The sequence below is a fragment of the Python bivittatus genome, unplaced genomic scaffold, assembly GCF_059951505.1.
Source record: "Python bivittatus isolate LINGU-HERP-01145 unplaced genomic scaffold, Pbiv_v1 ctg000020_np1212, whole genome shotgun sequence".
Lineage (NCBI taxonomy): Eukaryota > Metazoa > Chordata > Lepidosauria > Squamata > Pythonidae > Python > Python bivittatus.
Genome location: NW_028277030.1, coordinates 67,090,990 through 67,108,340, shown reverse-complemented (window position 1 = coordinate 67,108,340; position 17,351 = coordinate 67,090,990). Strand labels below are relative to the sequence as shown.

Sequence of the window (17,351 nt, the reverse complement as noted above, 5' to 3'; positions counted from 1 at the left end):
ATGTATTTATGGAATATAATATTCAGCACAAGCAGTCATATGTTAAATATAATAAGAATTATATCTATATCTAGCATGACTGTCTTCTGGTTAAAAGTCTGTATCAGAGTACCTGGTGTGAGTAAAGACATAAAAGGCATTCCATTGAATGTGCTCATATGCCTCTTGCAGATCTTTACATTAAATGCATGAACACCAGTACAAGTGGCTAGATCCTTCATCTCTGTTCAGACACAGAATATAAATAAACCTTGGTCTCCCAACTAAATTTGAATTTCCTCTCTAAGATGGTCTAGCATAGATGATTTAGAGAGCAATCTTTTGTTGTTTGTTTTTCATTACCTACTTCCAAGTGTCTAGCTTCAATGAAGCTTCTGAATTTGCACTTTGACTGTATCTCTTGGACAACTTAGGCAACTGTTTCCTACGTGGCAATCCTCTTGTGCTACAGGCTTTGACCAAAGTGAAAAGGAAGGGAAAGAAGCTAAATGGCCTAACAACAATGAGGGGCGGAAGAGCTGATAGGTGTCTCCCTCTCAGGTGAGACGTTAGCTTCCAGCTCTCAGGAATTCCTCTTTTTTAATGGTCAGATAAAACGAGAGGAAATAGTAGACTTTTAAGGAGATTTACCAGACCAGCCTTGCTCTTGAGACAGCCGTGCATTTTCCATGCTTATTTCTTGTCAGACAGCTGCATAAGCATGTCAGAACAATCTTAGCAATTTGGAATTTGAGCATCCGAATATAGTGCTGGTCTTGTGAGTTGCATTATTAAGCATAAATATCAAACAAAAAACCAATGTGGCAAATAGAGGGAAATGAGAAACTACTTGGTGCTGGTTTATTGGTCAGCATCATTTAAAATTAGTCTGAAATAAATTTTATATCTATATCTAATTTTATATCTATAAATACAGATCTCTTTCGTTCTCTCACATACAGACACACACACATACTCATTTATAACTGACCACACCATTATAACTGACATTGCTAAGAGCCAGCTAAAATTAAGCATCATGTTTCTACCAAGACATTCTCTGAATTTTGTAGGTATGGTTAGCCATAAAGAATGTTCTGAAGTGCGTTGGTATTGGCACATGGAAATTATTTTGGTTGTAAGGTTCACATGGAGAATGCTTTGTGAGTATTACATTTACCTTCTGCTGCCACATGTACTGTATTAAATCAGTTGCATCAATGTTTGCTGTTAGATATGGGTACCTTTTTTCTTTGGTTATTGTTGAGAACATTTCCTCCACTCCACCCGTCTTCTCCTTGTGCTTTATTCAGGTACCAGTGACTGGAGTTTAGAACAAGACATAAATGTAATTCCTTGTACTTCATTCTATGTAATTAGGTAGCTCACATAATATAAATTTGGCAAAAAGCCCTAATCAGAATATTCTATGTGGCTCTGAACAAGGTCAAATGAGAACAGCTGAGTGCAGAAATTTTCTCAGCTTTCTCCAAAACAACAACCATACCCCACATCCTTTGCTTTAGACCCACAGATTTGATATTACTGTATAATTACAGTCATGAAACACTGTATAATTTATCGGATTGTCTGGAATGAGAAGCCTTAGCTTGATTTCCCATGTTTTAATTTTTTTCCTAGCTAAAGATCTGGCTTTAATTTCACTTTATTTAAAATTCATCCCAATACAACTAGCAATAAAGTGGGGAAAAGCTGTTTCATGTCACTAGCCCCTTTCTGTGCTTGTAAAAATATAAAAGAAGCTGATTGATTTGGACAAAATGCCTGTCTTTTCAGGATACTGTTCCACATTGGCCTTCCAGATGCATTAGTATGCCCTTAACCAAGATAGGAAAGCAATAGCACCTTCTTTTTTACACTCCCCAGCAACTGGCATTCAGGGACCAGAGGCCTATGGTACTGGAAGTAATATATAGCTATTGTGACTTGTAACCATCAAGAAATGGAAATGGTAACAATAGTTCCATGCCAGTGTTAACACACAATAGTTCTTTTATACAGCCATAAAACTTTAGAGTTGAATAAATCTTTGTAGGCTACTCAGTTTACTCCTTTGTTCAGTGGAGGAAATCAGGAATTAGAACATTCCAAATGATGGTTATATTTACCCTTCAGGAAAACAAAAACAGAACAACAAACCACTATTCCTCTAGGTAGTTTGTTCTGTTGCCAAACTACTTGTATATGTATGTGTTTTAAGATAGTCTCTTTGAGGCTAGCTTGATTTCTGGTAACTTCATGGGCACTTCCATATAGTTTGTGTGGGATAGTAATATAGAAGTTCAGGCAAGCTAGGTGGTTCCCCCACCCCCACCCCAAGCCTACAATATGACCCAGTTTTGAAAGCTTGGATGCAATAGTAAGATATACCAGTTTGGGTCATAGTTGCTGGAAATACTATTTAATAGTATATGCCATGGCATGGTCCTCTGCACCCATCTCAGTTCATGTTTTAGGGACACTAGTATTTGTTTCTATAGTGCTGGAAATTGCACCTCTCTCAATCTAAAAGGACACCATCAATGTGTATTGAACTAAGGTAGACATTTGTGTAAGCTTTTGGCACAATCTCCTAATTCCCATTCCCAAACCCTAAATTTAAATATGCTTAATAGCTTAAAAGTGTGTGCCCTTCTTGCTGTCTTTCTCCTGATTTCTTTTTTTTTAATTGTGTCTTAACCCTCCCACAACTGGAAAGGAGAGCCTGTTTCAACACCAGGAGGATTTTATGTGCATTTATACATATAGTATATATGTGCTTGGCAAATATGACAAGCAAAGCCTTGGCAAGGATGGTAGGAAAGGAAGATTTGAATAGAGGTGTATTCATATGCTCCTCTCTATGCACAGCTCTGTGTATCCATGCCAATCATGGAAGTGGTCCTTAGCATATCAGTGGTTTCTTGTCCACTTCTGGCCAAATTGTTTGTTTACACGAGGCTGAACAGGGGCTGCAGGAGACTGATTCTTATTGATTTAATAGGGAGAGGGAAGATAGAACTATAGCCTCCTGCTAATTAGACTGGGTGATAGAATGAAAAACTTTCAGTACTTTTCCTGGGAACTTGTGTGCAGTGAAACACTGAAATAAATAGATGAATATATTTGATTGCTCAGGTGCGTCAGGACAACAATAACAGTGGTTGAACTATGATGGGAGCCTTGTTCCATGGGGATGATGGAGCTGTGGCTCAACACATTCAGTGGGAGTTAGGTTGCTATTTTAGATTGACTTTGATCACTTCCAGATACTGTATGCCTCCTCTCTGAATTTTCACAAAAGAGTAAAGGAGGTAATCAACATGATGTTGGTTCCTTTCTTGGAGAGTAAACCCCCAGTCTCATACCTGATCAAACTGTTTTCTTCTTTGTACTTTCCATTGCCAGATGATTTGGAACCTATGAGTTCCCTGAAGCAGAGTCCTGGTCACCAGCAACCATAGTTACCTGGCCTCTATCCACATTAGTCTTATCAGTGTAGGCTGGGATGGGTTACTTGAATTCAGTAGGTTTAAAAATGTGTGAGAGATCTGTATCATGTAGAAACAGTTATTGGATATGCAGAGAACAAAAAATGTATGTGTGTATGAGAGACAGGCAGAAATACACCAGAAAAAGTGAAGAAACTTTGAGATCTATGACCCTCTTCCCCTGCACCTTGCATGCACCTGCCCATTAATAAAGCTAGGAAGCTAGATAAATTCTTTTGTACTACTTAGTTTTGCTGGGAGAGAATTGTAAGCAATCTAACTAGCATTCCAGAGCATTTCAATCCATGTTCATAGAGAGCAACACACAGCTTTGTCTTGTGATACTTACAGTCTTTTTATTTTTTATATTTAAATTCTGAGCAGTAAACAGAACAGTTTCTATCTGAAATTCTGTTGCCTCCTCCTTTTACAATAATGTATTCTTCTCAGGCTAAATTTCACACAATGCTTTCACATGTTCATGAGCTGTTATTGAGAAATACAAGCTAAGGAAACACTGCTGTGAGATTGGTACTCCATGTTTGTGTGAACAAAAGACATTCCTGAACCCATAGTATAGGCTGATTGTGTTCATGAAGTCACCTATTAACAATTTAATTTGTCTTGATCAAATCTTTGTTATTATTAAATAAAACTGCCATATTTAATTTAAAAGGCTTGAATTTAATAAGGATTTTAGAATGGCTGGAGATACAATAACAAGAATTTTGAGATGTAGTCCCTGGGTAAGGAATGCCCAGTTTAAAGATGACCCACAGTTTTTTTTTTAATAATAACTTTATTAAATTTTTTAAAAAGAACAGTAAAAAGTAACAAAAACTAATATTAAGAAAGAGAATAGGAAAAAGGAATTGGAAAAAAGAGAAAATTGTAAAGATCAAAAGTTCAGAAAAGAAAAGAAAAAGAGAAAAACAACAAAAGAAAAAAAGAATTGATTTCCAACCCTTCCTGCAACTGATGTAACTATATACATCAAACTTTTGCTCTAAATTTACAACATAACTTCTATTATTTCTGTTAACTCATATTATTTCTAATCATCAAACCCATAAAACATAATTTCATTTTTTTCTATATCCCACAAAAAGTCAAAAAAAGATTTCCAGTTAAGGCTAAAATTACACTATGTCTTATCTCATGTCAAAGCCACCAGTTTCACCATCTCAGCTAACTCCATCAACTTCACCAGCCATTCTTCCACTGTAGATAATGTCTTATCTATCTATCCCTGTGCATTTAAAAGCCTTGCTGCTGTTATCATATATAAAAATAAAGTTATAGATAATGTCATATCCTTCACCTTTGTACATATAGAAACCTTACTGTCAGGTTCAGCCCAAGAATTACACAAGATAGTCTGGAAATCAGCTCAGCTTCTTTATTAGCTAGCACCTAATAGATAGAACCTCTCCAGACTAACTCTAATTCCCCAACAAGAGCAACTGTAACCATCAAGCCCTTAGGGAGGAGCCAGTCTCTTCCTCCTTACTTTCACACAGTCCAGCTGGGGGCTGAGGAGATGCTTGGAATGTCACTTCCCCCTCCCTGTAACCTTGAAGCTCCATTCCAGAATCTTCCCCACTCATGCCTTCCATCACACTTACTATTGTTATCATATATAAGAACAAAAATTCCATACATTTAATAACAAATATATTTTTACTTTAGTGAACTTTATACACAGATCCTTAAAGCATCGTCATTCAATCATGGTCACTAAAAAAAAAAAAAAAATCCCTTTAATAACTACCAGAAGCCTCAACGTATATGTTAACTATAGTCAAATAAATTCACTTTGTAAACCTTCTGTTTACTTTTGAAAAGCTTAAACTTTAATCCTTTCAAATACTGACCCACAAGTTGATTCCCCATCAGGCTTTTTTGGACTCCAATTCCATTCGAGTCAATCTCCACCTCTTAACCATCTTATCCACTTATAAGTGGATCCACTTATCCACTTTTTTTTTTTCAAGGAACTTGAATTTTAGCTCCTAATTCATCAAACATTGACTGGAGTAAACTTAAAGGAGTTATTTTATCTTCTAACAGCTGCTCCAAAGGATCTCTTCTAGCCATTTTTTTCCCCCAAAGCAAACCTCATAGCCATATTCTTTTTTTGTTCGTTGGTTTACACAAGTAAAATGTAGAGCCAGATATAATTAATTATAAGCAAAAGTAAAATGTAAATTCATGCCTTCAAGTGTCTTTCAAGCTGGAATTGTTTTAGAAACCTAGCCAATCAACAGACATAATCCAGCAAAACAAGAAACTTTCCCACGGGAAAAGCAAACATCGTTACTGCAAATGGAGTTTCATAAAAAAAGAAACTTCTAACAAATAAATCTTCCCTTTTCACTGTAAGAAATTTTTAAGTCTCTTTTAAATTCCACATATCATCCAGCTTTTTTCGAACTAATCAGATTTAAATTAATGCTCTATTTCTTCTTTTGAAAATATAGACCAAAAATAAGGATAAGCCCCAAGAGAATTATTTATCTGTTGTGAAGGAAGATCTCTGTTAAGCTACAAAATAGTTATATTCCACAGTGTTTAGAAATGAGCTTCGGTTGGGTCTGGTGTCATAAAAAGGCTGCACCACAGCTTTCAACAAAGATGGATCCCCCGCCTCCCAGCCACTTGACTCAAAAACTGTTCGCAGAAGCTACTGTCTCTGTGATTAGCTTTCAAGGAATGGCTGTCTGGAGACTGTATGTGTCAATTTCTTTGCTTCCTCCTTGATCTGGAGCAAGTTGGGCGGCCAGCACTTGCTGCCAGTCGCCAATCCAGCTGCGGTGCCGTCTCCCCTCTCACAGAGAGATGACTAAGCTGCCATTGTCCCCACCGGAATTCGTCAGGATGACCCATGGCTAAGAACATAGCCTATTGTAGCAAAATTTGAGTTATGGTTCGAGTTCATTACGCAATACTACTTGTACTGCGTTATATAATAATACTGTTTGGCTTACATACAAATTCGACTTAAGGACAGATCTTGGGAATGGAACTCGATCTTAAATTGGGGACTACCTGTATACTATATGATCTGAAATCCATAGAGTGATAACACCTTTATTGAGATCAGCTGTAGCCCCAAACTGTATAAGTGTATACAGTATACACTGTATAACTTTTCTGAGAAAAAGTTCTGTAGGACTTAAAAGTCTCCATGCTATTTTATACTCATTTGTTTGGTCCCAATCAAGTTATATCAAGCTATGGATTTTGGATCACACAATACAAGAAAGTTGATATTTTCAGTAGCAACACTAGATAACATGTACTGCAGTGTTCGAATTTTTGCCTGCTAACGTTCTATGTATTGAGGAAGTACCCTTCTATCAAGTATTGTAACCCCTAAAAAATCTTCATGTATCCAAAAAACCATGTGTGCAGGTACCACATGTGCACATTAAGCAAGCTATTCTTTAGATAGCCTTAAAATTAAAATCCATCTTTGGGTAATGAAGATGACTTACTTGAATGACTGAGTTTTATTGAGAAAATGGCTTTGTCCATCATCAGCATCTATTTCTCTCAATAAGAAAAGAGCCCTTCTCTCTCCACGCATGAAGTCTCTCTCCCTTCCTCCTAAGAGAACGGCTATGTCAGAAGTTCCATTTGCCTTACAACAGTCTGTAAATGCAAAAAATAGTCTTTCCATTGGCAGCTCTCCCTTTTTCTAAAGGCCAGACAAAACCCATCACCAGAGGCCTTTAAAATGCAGAGAAATGGCCTTATTCAGGCCATCGTTACCTGGCTAGTTGGTATACATCTCTGCCTATAATCTGTTTTTATCACCTGGGTCCCATTTATTTATTTTATTTTATTTATTTTATTTATTAAATTTGTCCCCTGCCCATCTCCCCCCAGTGGGGGACTCTGGGCGGCTCACAACATGTTAAAACAATAAATAAATGTACAATTAAAACCTATAATAATACACATTCACAAAAATAAAAGGGAAAAAATCCAGGAGGCCAATGGTTCAAGGCAGCAATGCCAGGCCACTAAGGGACTAGCCAATCCCACAGTTGATGATCCCCCTCCTCGCCCCAGGCCAGATGGCAGAGCCAGGTCTTCAGATCCCTCTGAAAGGCCAGGAGTGAGGAGGCCAATCTCACCTCCAGGGGCAAGATATTCCAAAGGGTGGGGGCTACCTCAGAGAAGGACCGTCTTCTGGACCCCACTAGTTGGAGTTCTTTTGCCAAAGGGGTCCGGAGCATGCCCTCTCTGTGTGATTGGGTGGGACATGTCATCATTGTTGTAAAATGCATTGAGCTCTTCTGTATAAAGAAAGGAAAGGGTTTGAACAAACCAAACAGGAAGTCTGTGGCCAGGGCTTTGGCTGACAAACATGTCAGGATGTAGGGGTTTTTCCTGCCTGACCTCCTTTGTCAAGTCATGCCAGAATTGTCCACTCTCAGGCTTGTCTTCTTCACTGATGATCTTCACATTGGTCCCATTCATTTTCTCTTCTGCATGAATGTTCCCCACAGACATACTTGCTTCCCACCTGTAACCTCCTCCTGTCCCTCAATGTGTGTCCTTGCTTTGTTCTGACCTGTGTGCTCTTCTCACTTTCCCTTTTCACCATAACCTGCACTGCTCCGCAATCCCTAGCACCGTGCAAGCAAATGTTGGAGAAGATACAAATTGGGGAGACAAGTAGCTGTTGTCAGAAGTAGCTGTTTACACTGGCATGCCTATTCAGGTCTTTGGCCCCACTCCAGCACACTGTAGCAGTGTCATTAGCTTCTGAGGAACTGTGCTAGTTCTGTTCTGCAGCATGGCATTAGCTTCAGGATTGTGTGGTACATTGTGTTTTTCCGCCCCCTTTTTAAAAAAGCACAATGAAGAATGACAGAGTATTTCGACAAGGATGCGATAAATGGCAGAGTCCTGACTACAGTAGCAATTAACCATTCCCTATTACTTTGCCAAGGTAGAGGATAATATCCCTGTCCATTATTACTCTTAGGAAAACTTCTTTTTGTCTGCCCTGCCCTACTTACAGATAATACTGCAAGCTGTCCAGTTTTCTCTCTGAAGTATCATTTATTTATTTGTTTCAATTAAATGCTCCCTTTGACCTACCTTCTTCTCAGTTAACTACATGAAAAATAAACCTTCTTTTCAGTGTACATCACTATCTGGGCCAGTTTAAAATTAATTCAAGAAACTACATTTGCGGTTTTGATATTATGATTCTTGTGTATGTATGATGCACGTCTCCTATTGTACTATGCTGTACTTTTGTTGTTCAGATACTATAATCTGGAGAGATTTGGAGAGACTACTGATCCTATACTTATCTGGGTATATTTTTCAATACTATTCAATTTCATAAGCTTATCAAGTTTTACTACAATCAACTGAACTGTTTCTGTTGAATCACCCACTTCAGAAATACATTTTATAATTGTGGTCTTCATCAGTGGAACGTGGCTTTTAGTTTGCTACTGAACACAGTGAGGTGCCTTTGCTTTATTATAGTCAACAATGAATTGGATTGATATTTTAGTGTATCAACTGTTAAGTATAATGAACAGAGGCTTTGTCTTTATTTCATTTGGATATGCAGTTTTTGAAGAAAGAGAGGTTAATATCAATCTGTTTATTGACAGTTTATACTCTTCTAATGTGTAATATGATTTTCCTCTTAAAAAGCTCAGGACATAAATAATAGTTTTCCATTTAATTTTGAGTTTGGTTAGGTCAGATGAAGAGCATGTGATCACAGTCACCTAGCAATAGTGCAGATATAGTGGAGTTGATAATTCTACTTGCCCTCCTGGTGGCTGTTTCATCACCTCAGAGATAAAGGTGATGAGAAGAGCCATGGAAGTTTTCTTTCTCTTGGATCTGGAAAACCAGGGAGAAAGGAATCAACCTCATAGTTGCAATTAACGTAAGAATTTATTTTTAAAGTCTCCAGTCTATTTTGTTTAGGAAACACATGCACAGTAAAAGTGTAGTTAAGCAGGGCAACAGTCAAAGGTACAGAGACAGTCTTCCTTCAGCACAACTGGAAGATCACAGCCTAGAAAGGCCATGTAGCAGCCTAGAAAGGCCATGCTTTAATTCTGATTCCTGCACTAAGCATGGATTGGACTTGACCTAATTGGCTCCTTCCAATTCTCTGATGACATGTATATGCCTCTGAGGGCAACAGCACAATTCAAAATGACTTTGACAGATTTGAACACCTGGGCAAACCCTACAGGATGTGATATGCATATGGTCCATTTTAATTAAGATGCAGAGATATAAGATTGGGAAGACCTGGTTTGGTGGCAATGCGTGTGAAAGCAGGAACTAAAAGTCCTAGTGGGCCACCAGCAGAATGTGAAGAAGTCTATTCTTGGTTTTATCAGAAGCGTTGCATCCAGTTTATTGGAGGTAATAGCTCCCTTGAACTATTTGTTTATTTACTTGTATACTGCTTGATTCCTGACAACTCTGGGCAGTTTACAATTGAAAAGTTAGAAAAAAAAAAGACATGATGAGTGGCCCAAAAACAACATATACAAACAAACAAACAAAACCAATTAAACATCCCACCACCACCAAGCAGGGGCTCAACCTTCACCCTGCCTCCAAGCCTGGGAGAAAAGTCAGGTCTTCAGTAGCTTTAAAAGGGACACAAAGAAGCTAGAGTAAATTTAAAGGAGAGCTACCAGGATGATAAAGGATCTGAAAACCAAGCGTAACAGAAACAGTAAAAGGTGCTGGGCATGTTTAGTTTGTAAGAGAGAAAAATAAGGGGAGATATTATAAATATCTAAAAGGCTTTCCCATGCAAGAGGGGCTTGACCTGTTCTCTGATGAAATTGACAACAACCAGTGGCTTAAAATACAAAGAAAGATCCAAGCTGAATATTAGGAAGAAGTTCCTAGTGGTTAAGAACTATTAAGCAGTGGAATAATCTGCTTAAGAATAATGGACTTCTTGCTGGAGGTTATTAAAAGAGGGCTGAGTGACTACCTGTCGGATGGTTTAGTGGATTTCTTCAAGGAGCAGGTGGCTGTAGTAGGCAAGCTGTAAGGTTCCTTTGAACTTCTACATCTTATCAGTCTATGTTTGACTTGATATATTCCAAGTTTGAATCTGGAGAGCAGGAGTTTCTGTGTGACCTCTCAGAGATACTTCAGGATGGTAGGGACTGAGACTCCAGGTTTGTGTGCACTTACTTTGGGAGTAAAACAGTAGCAGATTGTCAAGAATACTTGGGTAGGTTTTCATTTAGGGAGTCAGGCAGAACTTTGGGATAGGTATCGTGTATTCTTTCTTCTGTTATTTCCAGCATAATTTTTTATTTTCACCTGAAAAAGAGATGATTAAAATTGATAATATTGTGATTTCCCCCCAAACCTAATTTGCACCTTTATAACTGTAGGATATGTGTTTGTTCACTGCAACTATCATTTTTAAATGTTTGCAGAAGTAACAAACAATAGTGTGGCAGGAGGAAAATATTTGAGCAAGATATGCTGTGATGGACATGAGTTTTAAGATCTTTATAAATTTGTGAACCCAAATATCAATATTAGATCTTAAGAATAATGTTTAGAAATTCTGGATTAGGGGATACTTTAAAAAATGATCTATTTGTTTTGTATTACTCAGGGTAAATTTTCTGCAAATCAATTCCCTGATGTGTCTAGTATTAAAAGATGTTCATTGTCAGCAAGTCTTGTCCAGAGCTGTGCTTTGCATAGAAATGAAGCAAAGAAGAAGGTGATGGCATCATTGCAACACTTTAAACATAATATTCTTTTTCACTGACAGGTTAATGACTTCAGAGAGTGAAATTAGATTTGTCCACAAGCAGATGGGCTTAGTGCCAGGCTGGGGGGGAGCTGCCAGGCTTACCCAAATCCTTGGCAGCAGCCCTGCCCTCAAGTTGTTGAGTGGTGCTGTGAAACTGGATCCAGAGAATGCCCTTCATATTGGCCTGGTAGATTCCATCTTGTCCTCGTCTGATGAACTCGAGTCTCTGAGAGAAATGCACACATGGCTTGAGCTATACACAATGGGCCCTGCTGAAGTCATTCAGGCTGTGAAGAAAGTTGTTTCAGCAGGAAGAGAGCTACAATTAGAAGCTGCCTTGAGAAGAGAAAAGGAGATATTTGGAACAGTTTGGGGTGGTCCTGCTAATTTGCAGGCATTGGCTCAGAGAACAAAACATAAATGAGTAATATATAAAAGGAATAGTTTTGATCTTACTTTCTTCAACTGAAACAGCTGCTGCCAAAGATGACTTGTGGGAAGCTTTCCAAACCTTATGAACTCAGTAGGTGTTAACCTTATTAGACCAGCTCTCCTGAAATGCCACTGGCACCCCATTGGCAATCAACTAGAGGTGTCACCCCAGGCTTTTTTTTAAACAATACTCCCCTCTTCCTCTACTGGTCTTGTCTCCCTCCTTTCCTTTCTTCAGACTCCTACCCAGATGGTACATCCTGATATCTGTAAGCTCCACTTGGAAATTAATGTACATAAAGTAGCATGCTTATAGTGTAAGAACCATCAGACTTGAGAAAATAGTTTTCCACAGAATTTTCAAATGCTGGCATTATGATGTGTGGCTTGTACGTATAGACATTGTGTTGAGAAGCTGCCTTTTCAAACAGGTTTAGTTAACATTGGTATCCTCAACTCTAAAGTCCTAGAGATGATCATGAGTAATTTATGATTCTTACCCGTCATGCCTTTGAATAACTAGTTCATTGTGAATTGACCCATAACCCCAAATTGAAACTGCAAAAATATCAAATACTTTTTCTTTGTAAGTAGTTCTTTCTGAACTGGTTATTTATAAGCAAAGCCCCTGCCTTGAAGCCTCATGTCTAATAACTGGGTTCTTATTCTCTGAACTAAGCTCTTGGAGACATTCACTTTCCATGTGAACTTCTTACCTTCACTTTATATATTTATAAAGTTGATGTAAGGAAGAAATGCTCACTCTGCTGCATGGCAACATTTGACATTTTGATATTCATGCTACCATTTGCCATGTCTGTGAAATTTATTTAATGGCATCTAGTCCATGCATCATCGCAGTATTTGATGGTACCATCACTCTAAGGATAACATTCTGTTGACTTTGCCTGTTCTACACTGTACTTAGCTTGTATGAGGAAGCATCTTCAAAGTGGTTTTCAAATGTCCATATGCAAACAACGTTCACTTGCAATGAATAATTACTGAACAAAGACATTGAGAGAGGTATTGAGAGAGAGGGAGAGAGACTGACTCTTTTAGGCTGAGATTCCTACATATCTCATGCTAGAAGTAAAGTACACCCTACATACTCCTTGTTCAGTTTATACTAGCTGATCAGTCATGAACAGGGCTATGCAGTGCTTCTGATGCATATCCCAAAAGTGCTTTGGAATACATGGAGTAGTAAATGGAGCATCTGTCTATAACTTTTTACAACAGCAGTTCATTTTCCCAGGACAGTGTGGCGATTGGACTGTGTTTTCTGAAGGACCATTCTGGAATCAAATCCAAAGAATTGCACAGCCTTAAAACTAATCTTTGTGAATAAGCTTAAATTATAATAGCACGTTCAACAATCTAGGGACCTGTTCAGGCAATAATTGAATCTTTGCTTGCTGGCTGAGACTGGATGCTGACAGCACAACCATATGTATATCTGCTCTGAAGTATCAGTATATTCCATTGAACTTACTCGTAGACAGGTAAGTATATACGGTACTGTGCAAAAATTTTAGGTAGGTGTGAAAAAATGCTGTAAAGTAAGAATGCTTTCAAAAATATATATTGTAATTGTTTAACAATTTACAAAATGCAAAGTGAGAGAACAGAAGAAAAACCCAAATCAAACTAATATTTGGTATACGGTATAAAATGGAAGATACTTTTTTATGCCTTTTTATGTTTTTGTTTGTTCATGTTTGTTTTGTGTTTGTTGTAAAAATAAAAAAATAAAAAAAACTAATATTTGGTATGACCACCCTTTGCCTTCAAAACAGTATCAATTCTTCTAGGTACACTTGCACACAGTTTTTGAAGGAACTCGGCAGGTAGGTTGTTCCAAACATATTGGAGAACTAACCACAGATCTCCTGTGGATGTAGGCTGCCTCAATTCCTTCTGTCTCTTCATGTAATCCCAGGCAGACTCGATGATGTTGAGATCAGGGCTCTGTGGAGGCCAAACCATCACTTCCAAGATTCCTTGTTCTTCTTTACACTGAAGATAGTTCTTAATGACATTAGCTGTATGTTTGGGTTGTTGTCCTGATGCAGAATAAATTTGGGACCAATCACACGCCTCCCTGATGGTATGGCATGATGGATAAATATCTGCCTGTATTTCTCAGCATTGAGGACACCATTGATCCTGAGCAAATCTCCAACTCCATTTGCAGAAATGCAACCCCAAATGTGCAAGGAACCTCCAACCATGCTTCACTGTTGCCTGCAGGCACTCATTATTTTACCACTCTCCACCGTTCGGCAAACAAACTGCCTCCTGCTACAGCCAAATACTTCAAATTTTGACTCATCAGTCCAGAGCACCTGCTACCATTTTTCTGCACCCCAGTTCCTATGTTTTCATGCATAGTTGAGTCGCTTAGCCTTGTTTCCATGTCAGAGGTATGGCTTTTTGGCCACAATTCTTCCATGAAGACCACTTCTGGCCAGACTTCTCTAGACAGTAGATGGGTGTACCTGGGTCCCACTAGTTTCTGCCAGTTCTGCACTGATGGCACTGCTGGACATCTGATGTCAAAGGGAAGTAAGCATGATGTGTCTTCCATCTGCTGCATTAAGTTTCCTTGGCCGACCATTGCGTCTGTGGTCCTCAGTGTTGTCCATTTCTTTGTGCTTCTTCAAAAGAGCTTGAACAGCACATCTTGAAACCCCAGTCTGCTTTGAAATTTTTGCCTGGGAGAGATCTTGCTGATGCAGTCTAACTACCTTGTGTTTTGTTGCTGTGCTCAGTCTTGTGATGGTGTATGACCTGTGACATGAAACTCTTCCACAACCTCACACTAGTAGCAGAGTTTGGCTGTTCCTCACCTAGTTTTAAGCCTCCTACACAGCTATTTCTATTTCAGTTAATGACTGTGTTTCAACCTACATATGAAATTGATGATCATTAGCACCTGCTTGGTATAATTGGTTAATCATACACCTGATTCTAATCCTACAAGATCCCTGACTTTGTGCAAGTGTACAAAGTGTGCAAGTGTAAGAATTGGTGCTGGTTTGAAGGCAAAGGGTAGTCACACCAAATATTGATTTGATTTAGATTTGCTCACTTTGCATTTTATAAATTGATAAACATAAACAACTACAATATATATTTTTGAAAGCATTCTGACTTTACAGCATTTTTTCACACCTGCCTAAAACTGTTGCACTTATATAAGGTTGAAGCTTCACTCTATAGTCCTTGCATGTCAGGAAGTTTGAAGTAGTAGATGAATTCATCAATCTAGATTGCCTTAACAAACCTCTGCTAACCTACAGTAACTGCTTTTGCTGAAGAAAAGGAGTTCAGTGCTGAGCTTGCTTTTAATAAGTATCTCATTTCTATATTTTCTTGAGATCAGAGAGAGTAGATGCTCTTCCCAGCTGCAGACAGAAACATGAAGTGGCAAGGCTTCTAGAAGCACAAGAGGAATTTTCACTACTCTTAGTTCAGCGCTTCAACAAGGTGTAATACCAGACCAAAAATCTAACCTTCCTTCTGGCTGGGAAGAAAGGGACTAAGTCCCATCATCCACCATTCTAATTAAAGTTGAACATATAGTTGAGGATATTAGAGCAATTTGGAAACATCTACAGCTGGGAAAGATGGTTTCTTCAAATCTGCAGACTTGTGTTTATTGCAGTAGCCTTGGTGAATCTGTTGAAATGAAGGCCTGGTGCTATCTTGTAAGCAGATTTGTGTATGTATTTTTTAATTGCATACCTACAGGGTACCATTTACTAGCAGAAAATGAGATATGGGGAGAATTTTTAAAATCAGTTAAGCACATTTAATAATTCTTGTTCATGAGTCAGGCATTTTCTTCATCTAAATACATGATTGGGATGTCTGTACTTTTAATTGGAATCTATTATGTCTCTAGCCTATCTCTTATGAAATTATTTCAAATGATGTATATGGGATTAATTAAAATTTAATTTTGTGAACCTGAGCAAAAAAAAGCACAGTAATATGAATTATGTAATTGTTCGGTACCTATAAATGTTTTGTTCAATTCTGTAAAGGAGATCTATGGGCAGAAATAAATAATTTAAATAAGCCCATTGACCATGTTCCCTGGTTATTGGCAGGTAGAGCAGGAATGGTACAATTTGATATAAACCAGATTTGCTAATGACAGAGGCAATAATTATGTATCTGCTGCCTTAATTTTTTAAAAACTAAAATGTTGAGTATCTTGCTCTATTGCATATAACTTTCTATCTACAAAGCTCTAAGATGTTTAGAAGCAGTTCAGTCTAAATGTTTTAAGAGCTACGATTCATGTTGCTTGGTGTGTATCAAATGCTCTCCCATGCCTGGAATCCAGACTAATTTTCATAATGTGTGCATGAGACTATGTTGCTTAATGTATGGTTAAAACAGATCTTTATGTGAGAACTTTGGCCTCCTTGATCGTCATGGATAATTTTGCATTTTCCTGGAAGAAGATACAAAAGGAGGAAGGTACAGACTCAGATTTAGGATACTGGTGTCTCTCAGCCCAATGTTTCCACCTCATGAGGGTTAAAATGTGCTGATCTAAACAAAGAACATTGCATCTCTGAGCCTGATGTCTAGGATGGCTGGAATACACCTCACTGCTGCAGAGGCTAAAGTAGATGATGTTTTGCACTAGCCAACTGTTTAATGAATATCTTGTCCATTCTACATACAAGAGACTTATTAGATGTAATGATTAATTGATGATTAAGCCACTGCATGTTTTATTGCACCCTTAAAAAAAAAAAAAGACTGGCATTCAGGCCTAATAATCCCCTTGCTAATTAACTGTTCAGGCAGGTTGGGTGAGGAAAATCCATATTTTCTGATAGCTGACCTGCCTATAGAAATCTCCAGAATAGTCACTAAATTCTGGTTTATTGTTATTGCTATAAAGTGGTTATGGGTATAACTCTGGGACTCTTATTCTGATATGGATTTATTCTATTAATTGTCTGAATAATTTTAAATTCTTCCTGCTTTCATCTACATGTATTGGAAATTTGATTCCTGAACTAAATAAATACATTTACCAGATTAATTGCCATCTTAAAGCAGATTTTTACCATGGAAGCAGCATACATAGTGCCTAGAATAAAGAATGGCAGTTCAAATACCGTATTATTTTATTTTCAGCTATTAGAGCTGGTTGTGTTCAACCTACATTTGATGGGTTCTCAATACAAAGTACGTATTTTTATATATACTGCAATATATTTCACTAGTAAAGCAACTACCACTACTTTGAGATTAAGCTATAGTCAGATGGCCCATAGCATCCTAGGACTTCTCAGCTGCATTACCTAAGAAAAAAGATAATTTAGTTATGCTGCAAAAGTACTGCAGAATGCATGTAAAACCATTCCCGACAAAATATAATTTAAATAACATGACTGAAAAACCAAATTCTGATAATTTCAATGTAAAAATGATTTTCTGATGGTTTCTACCATTCTCTCGCATAGAAGCTAGGAGAAGCAAATAAATGTTATATCCCTTTTCTATCATTATCTTTCTTCAAATATTGTAGGCTTCTTTCCGTAGGAGCTTAATGTGCAAGCATCTTTATTTTCCTGCTCAATATTTATTCTAGTCATCTTGGAAGCAAAATGCAGGGGGGTTTTTTT

General features: G+C 37.8%; 1 protein-coding gene across 7 annotated transcripts in view; it reads left to right on the top strand.

Moving 5' to 3' along the window:
* ECHDC1 (ethylmalonyl-CoA decarboxylase 1) overlaps positions 1 to 16,765 on the top strand; it is a 33,731-nt gene extending 16,966 nt beyond the window's left edge. For 5 of the 7 annotated variants that reach the window (XM_015888690.3, XM_088140539.1, XM_088140519.1 and 2 more), the window contains one exon: positions 11,281 to 16,765. In XM_015888690.3, coding sequence (XP_015744176.1) covers positions 11,281 to 11,686 — 406 coding nt within the window. In that variant the 3' untranslated portion in view covers positions 11,687 to 16,765. The remainder of the gene's footprint in view (positions 1 to 11,280) is intronic. The other 2 variants (XR_015796075.1, XR_015796074.1) reach the window with 2 other exon arrangements.
* The last annotated feature ends 586 nt before the right edge of the window (positions 16,766 to 17,351 follow it).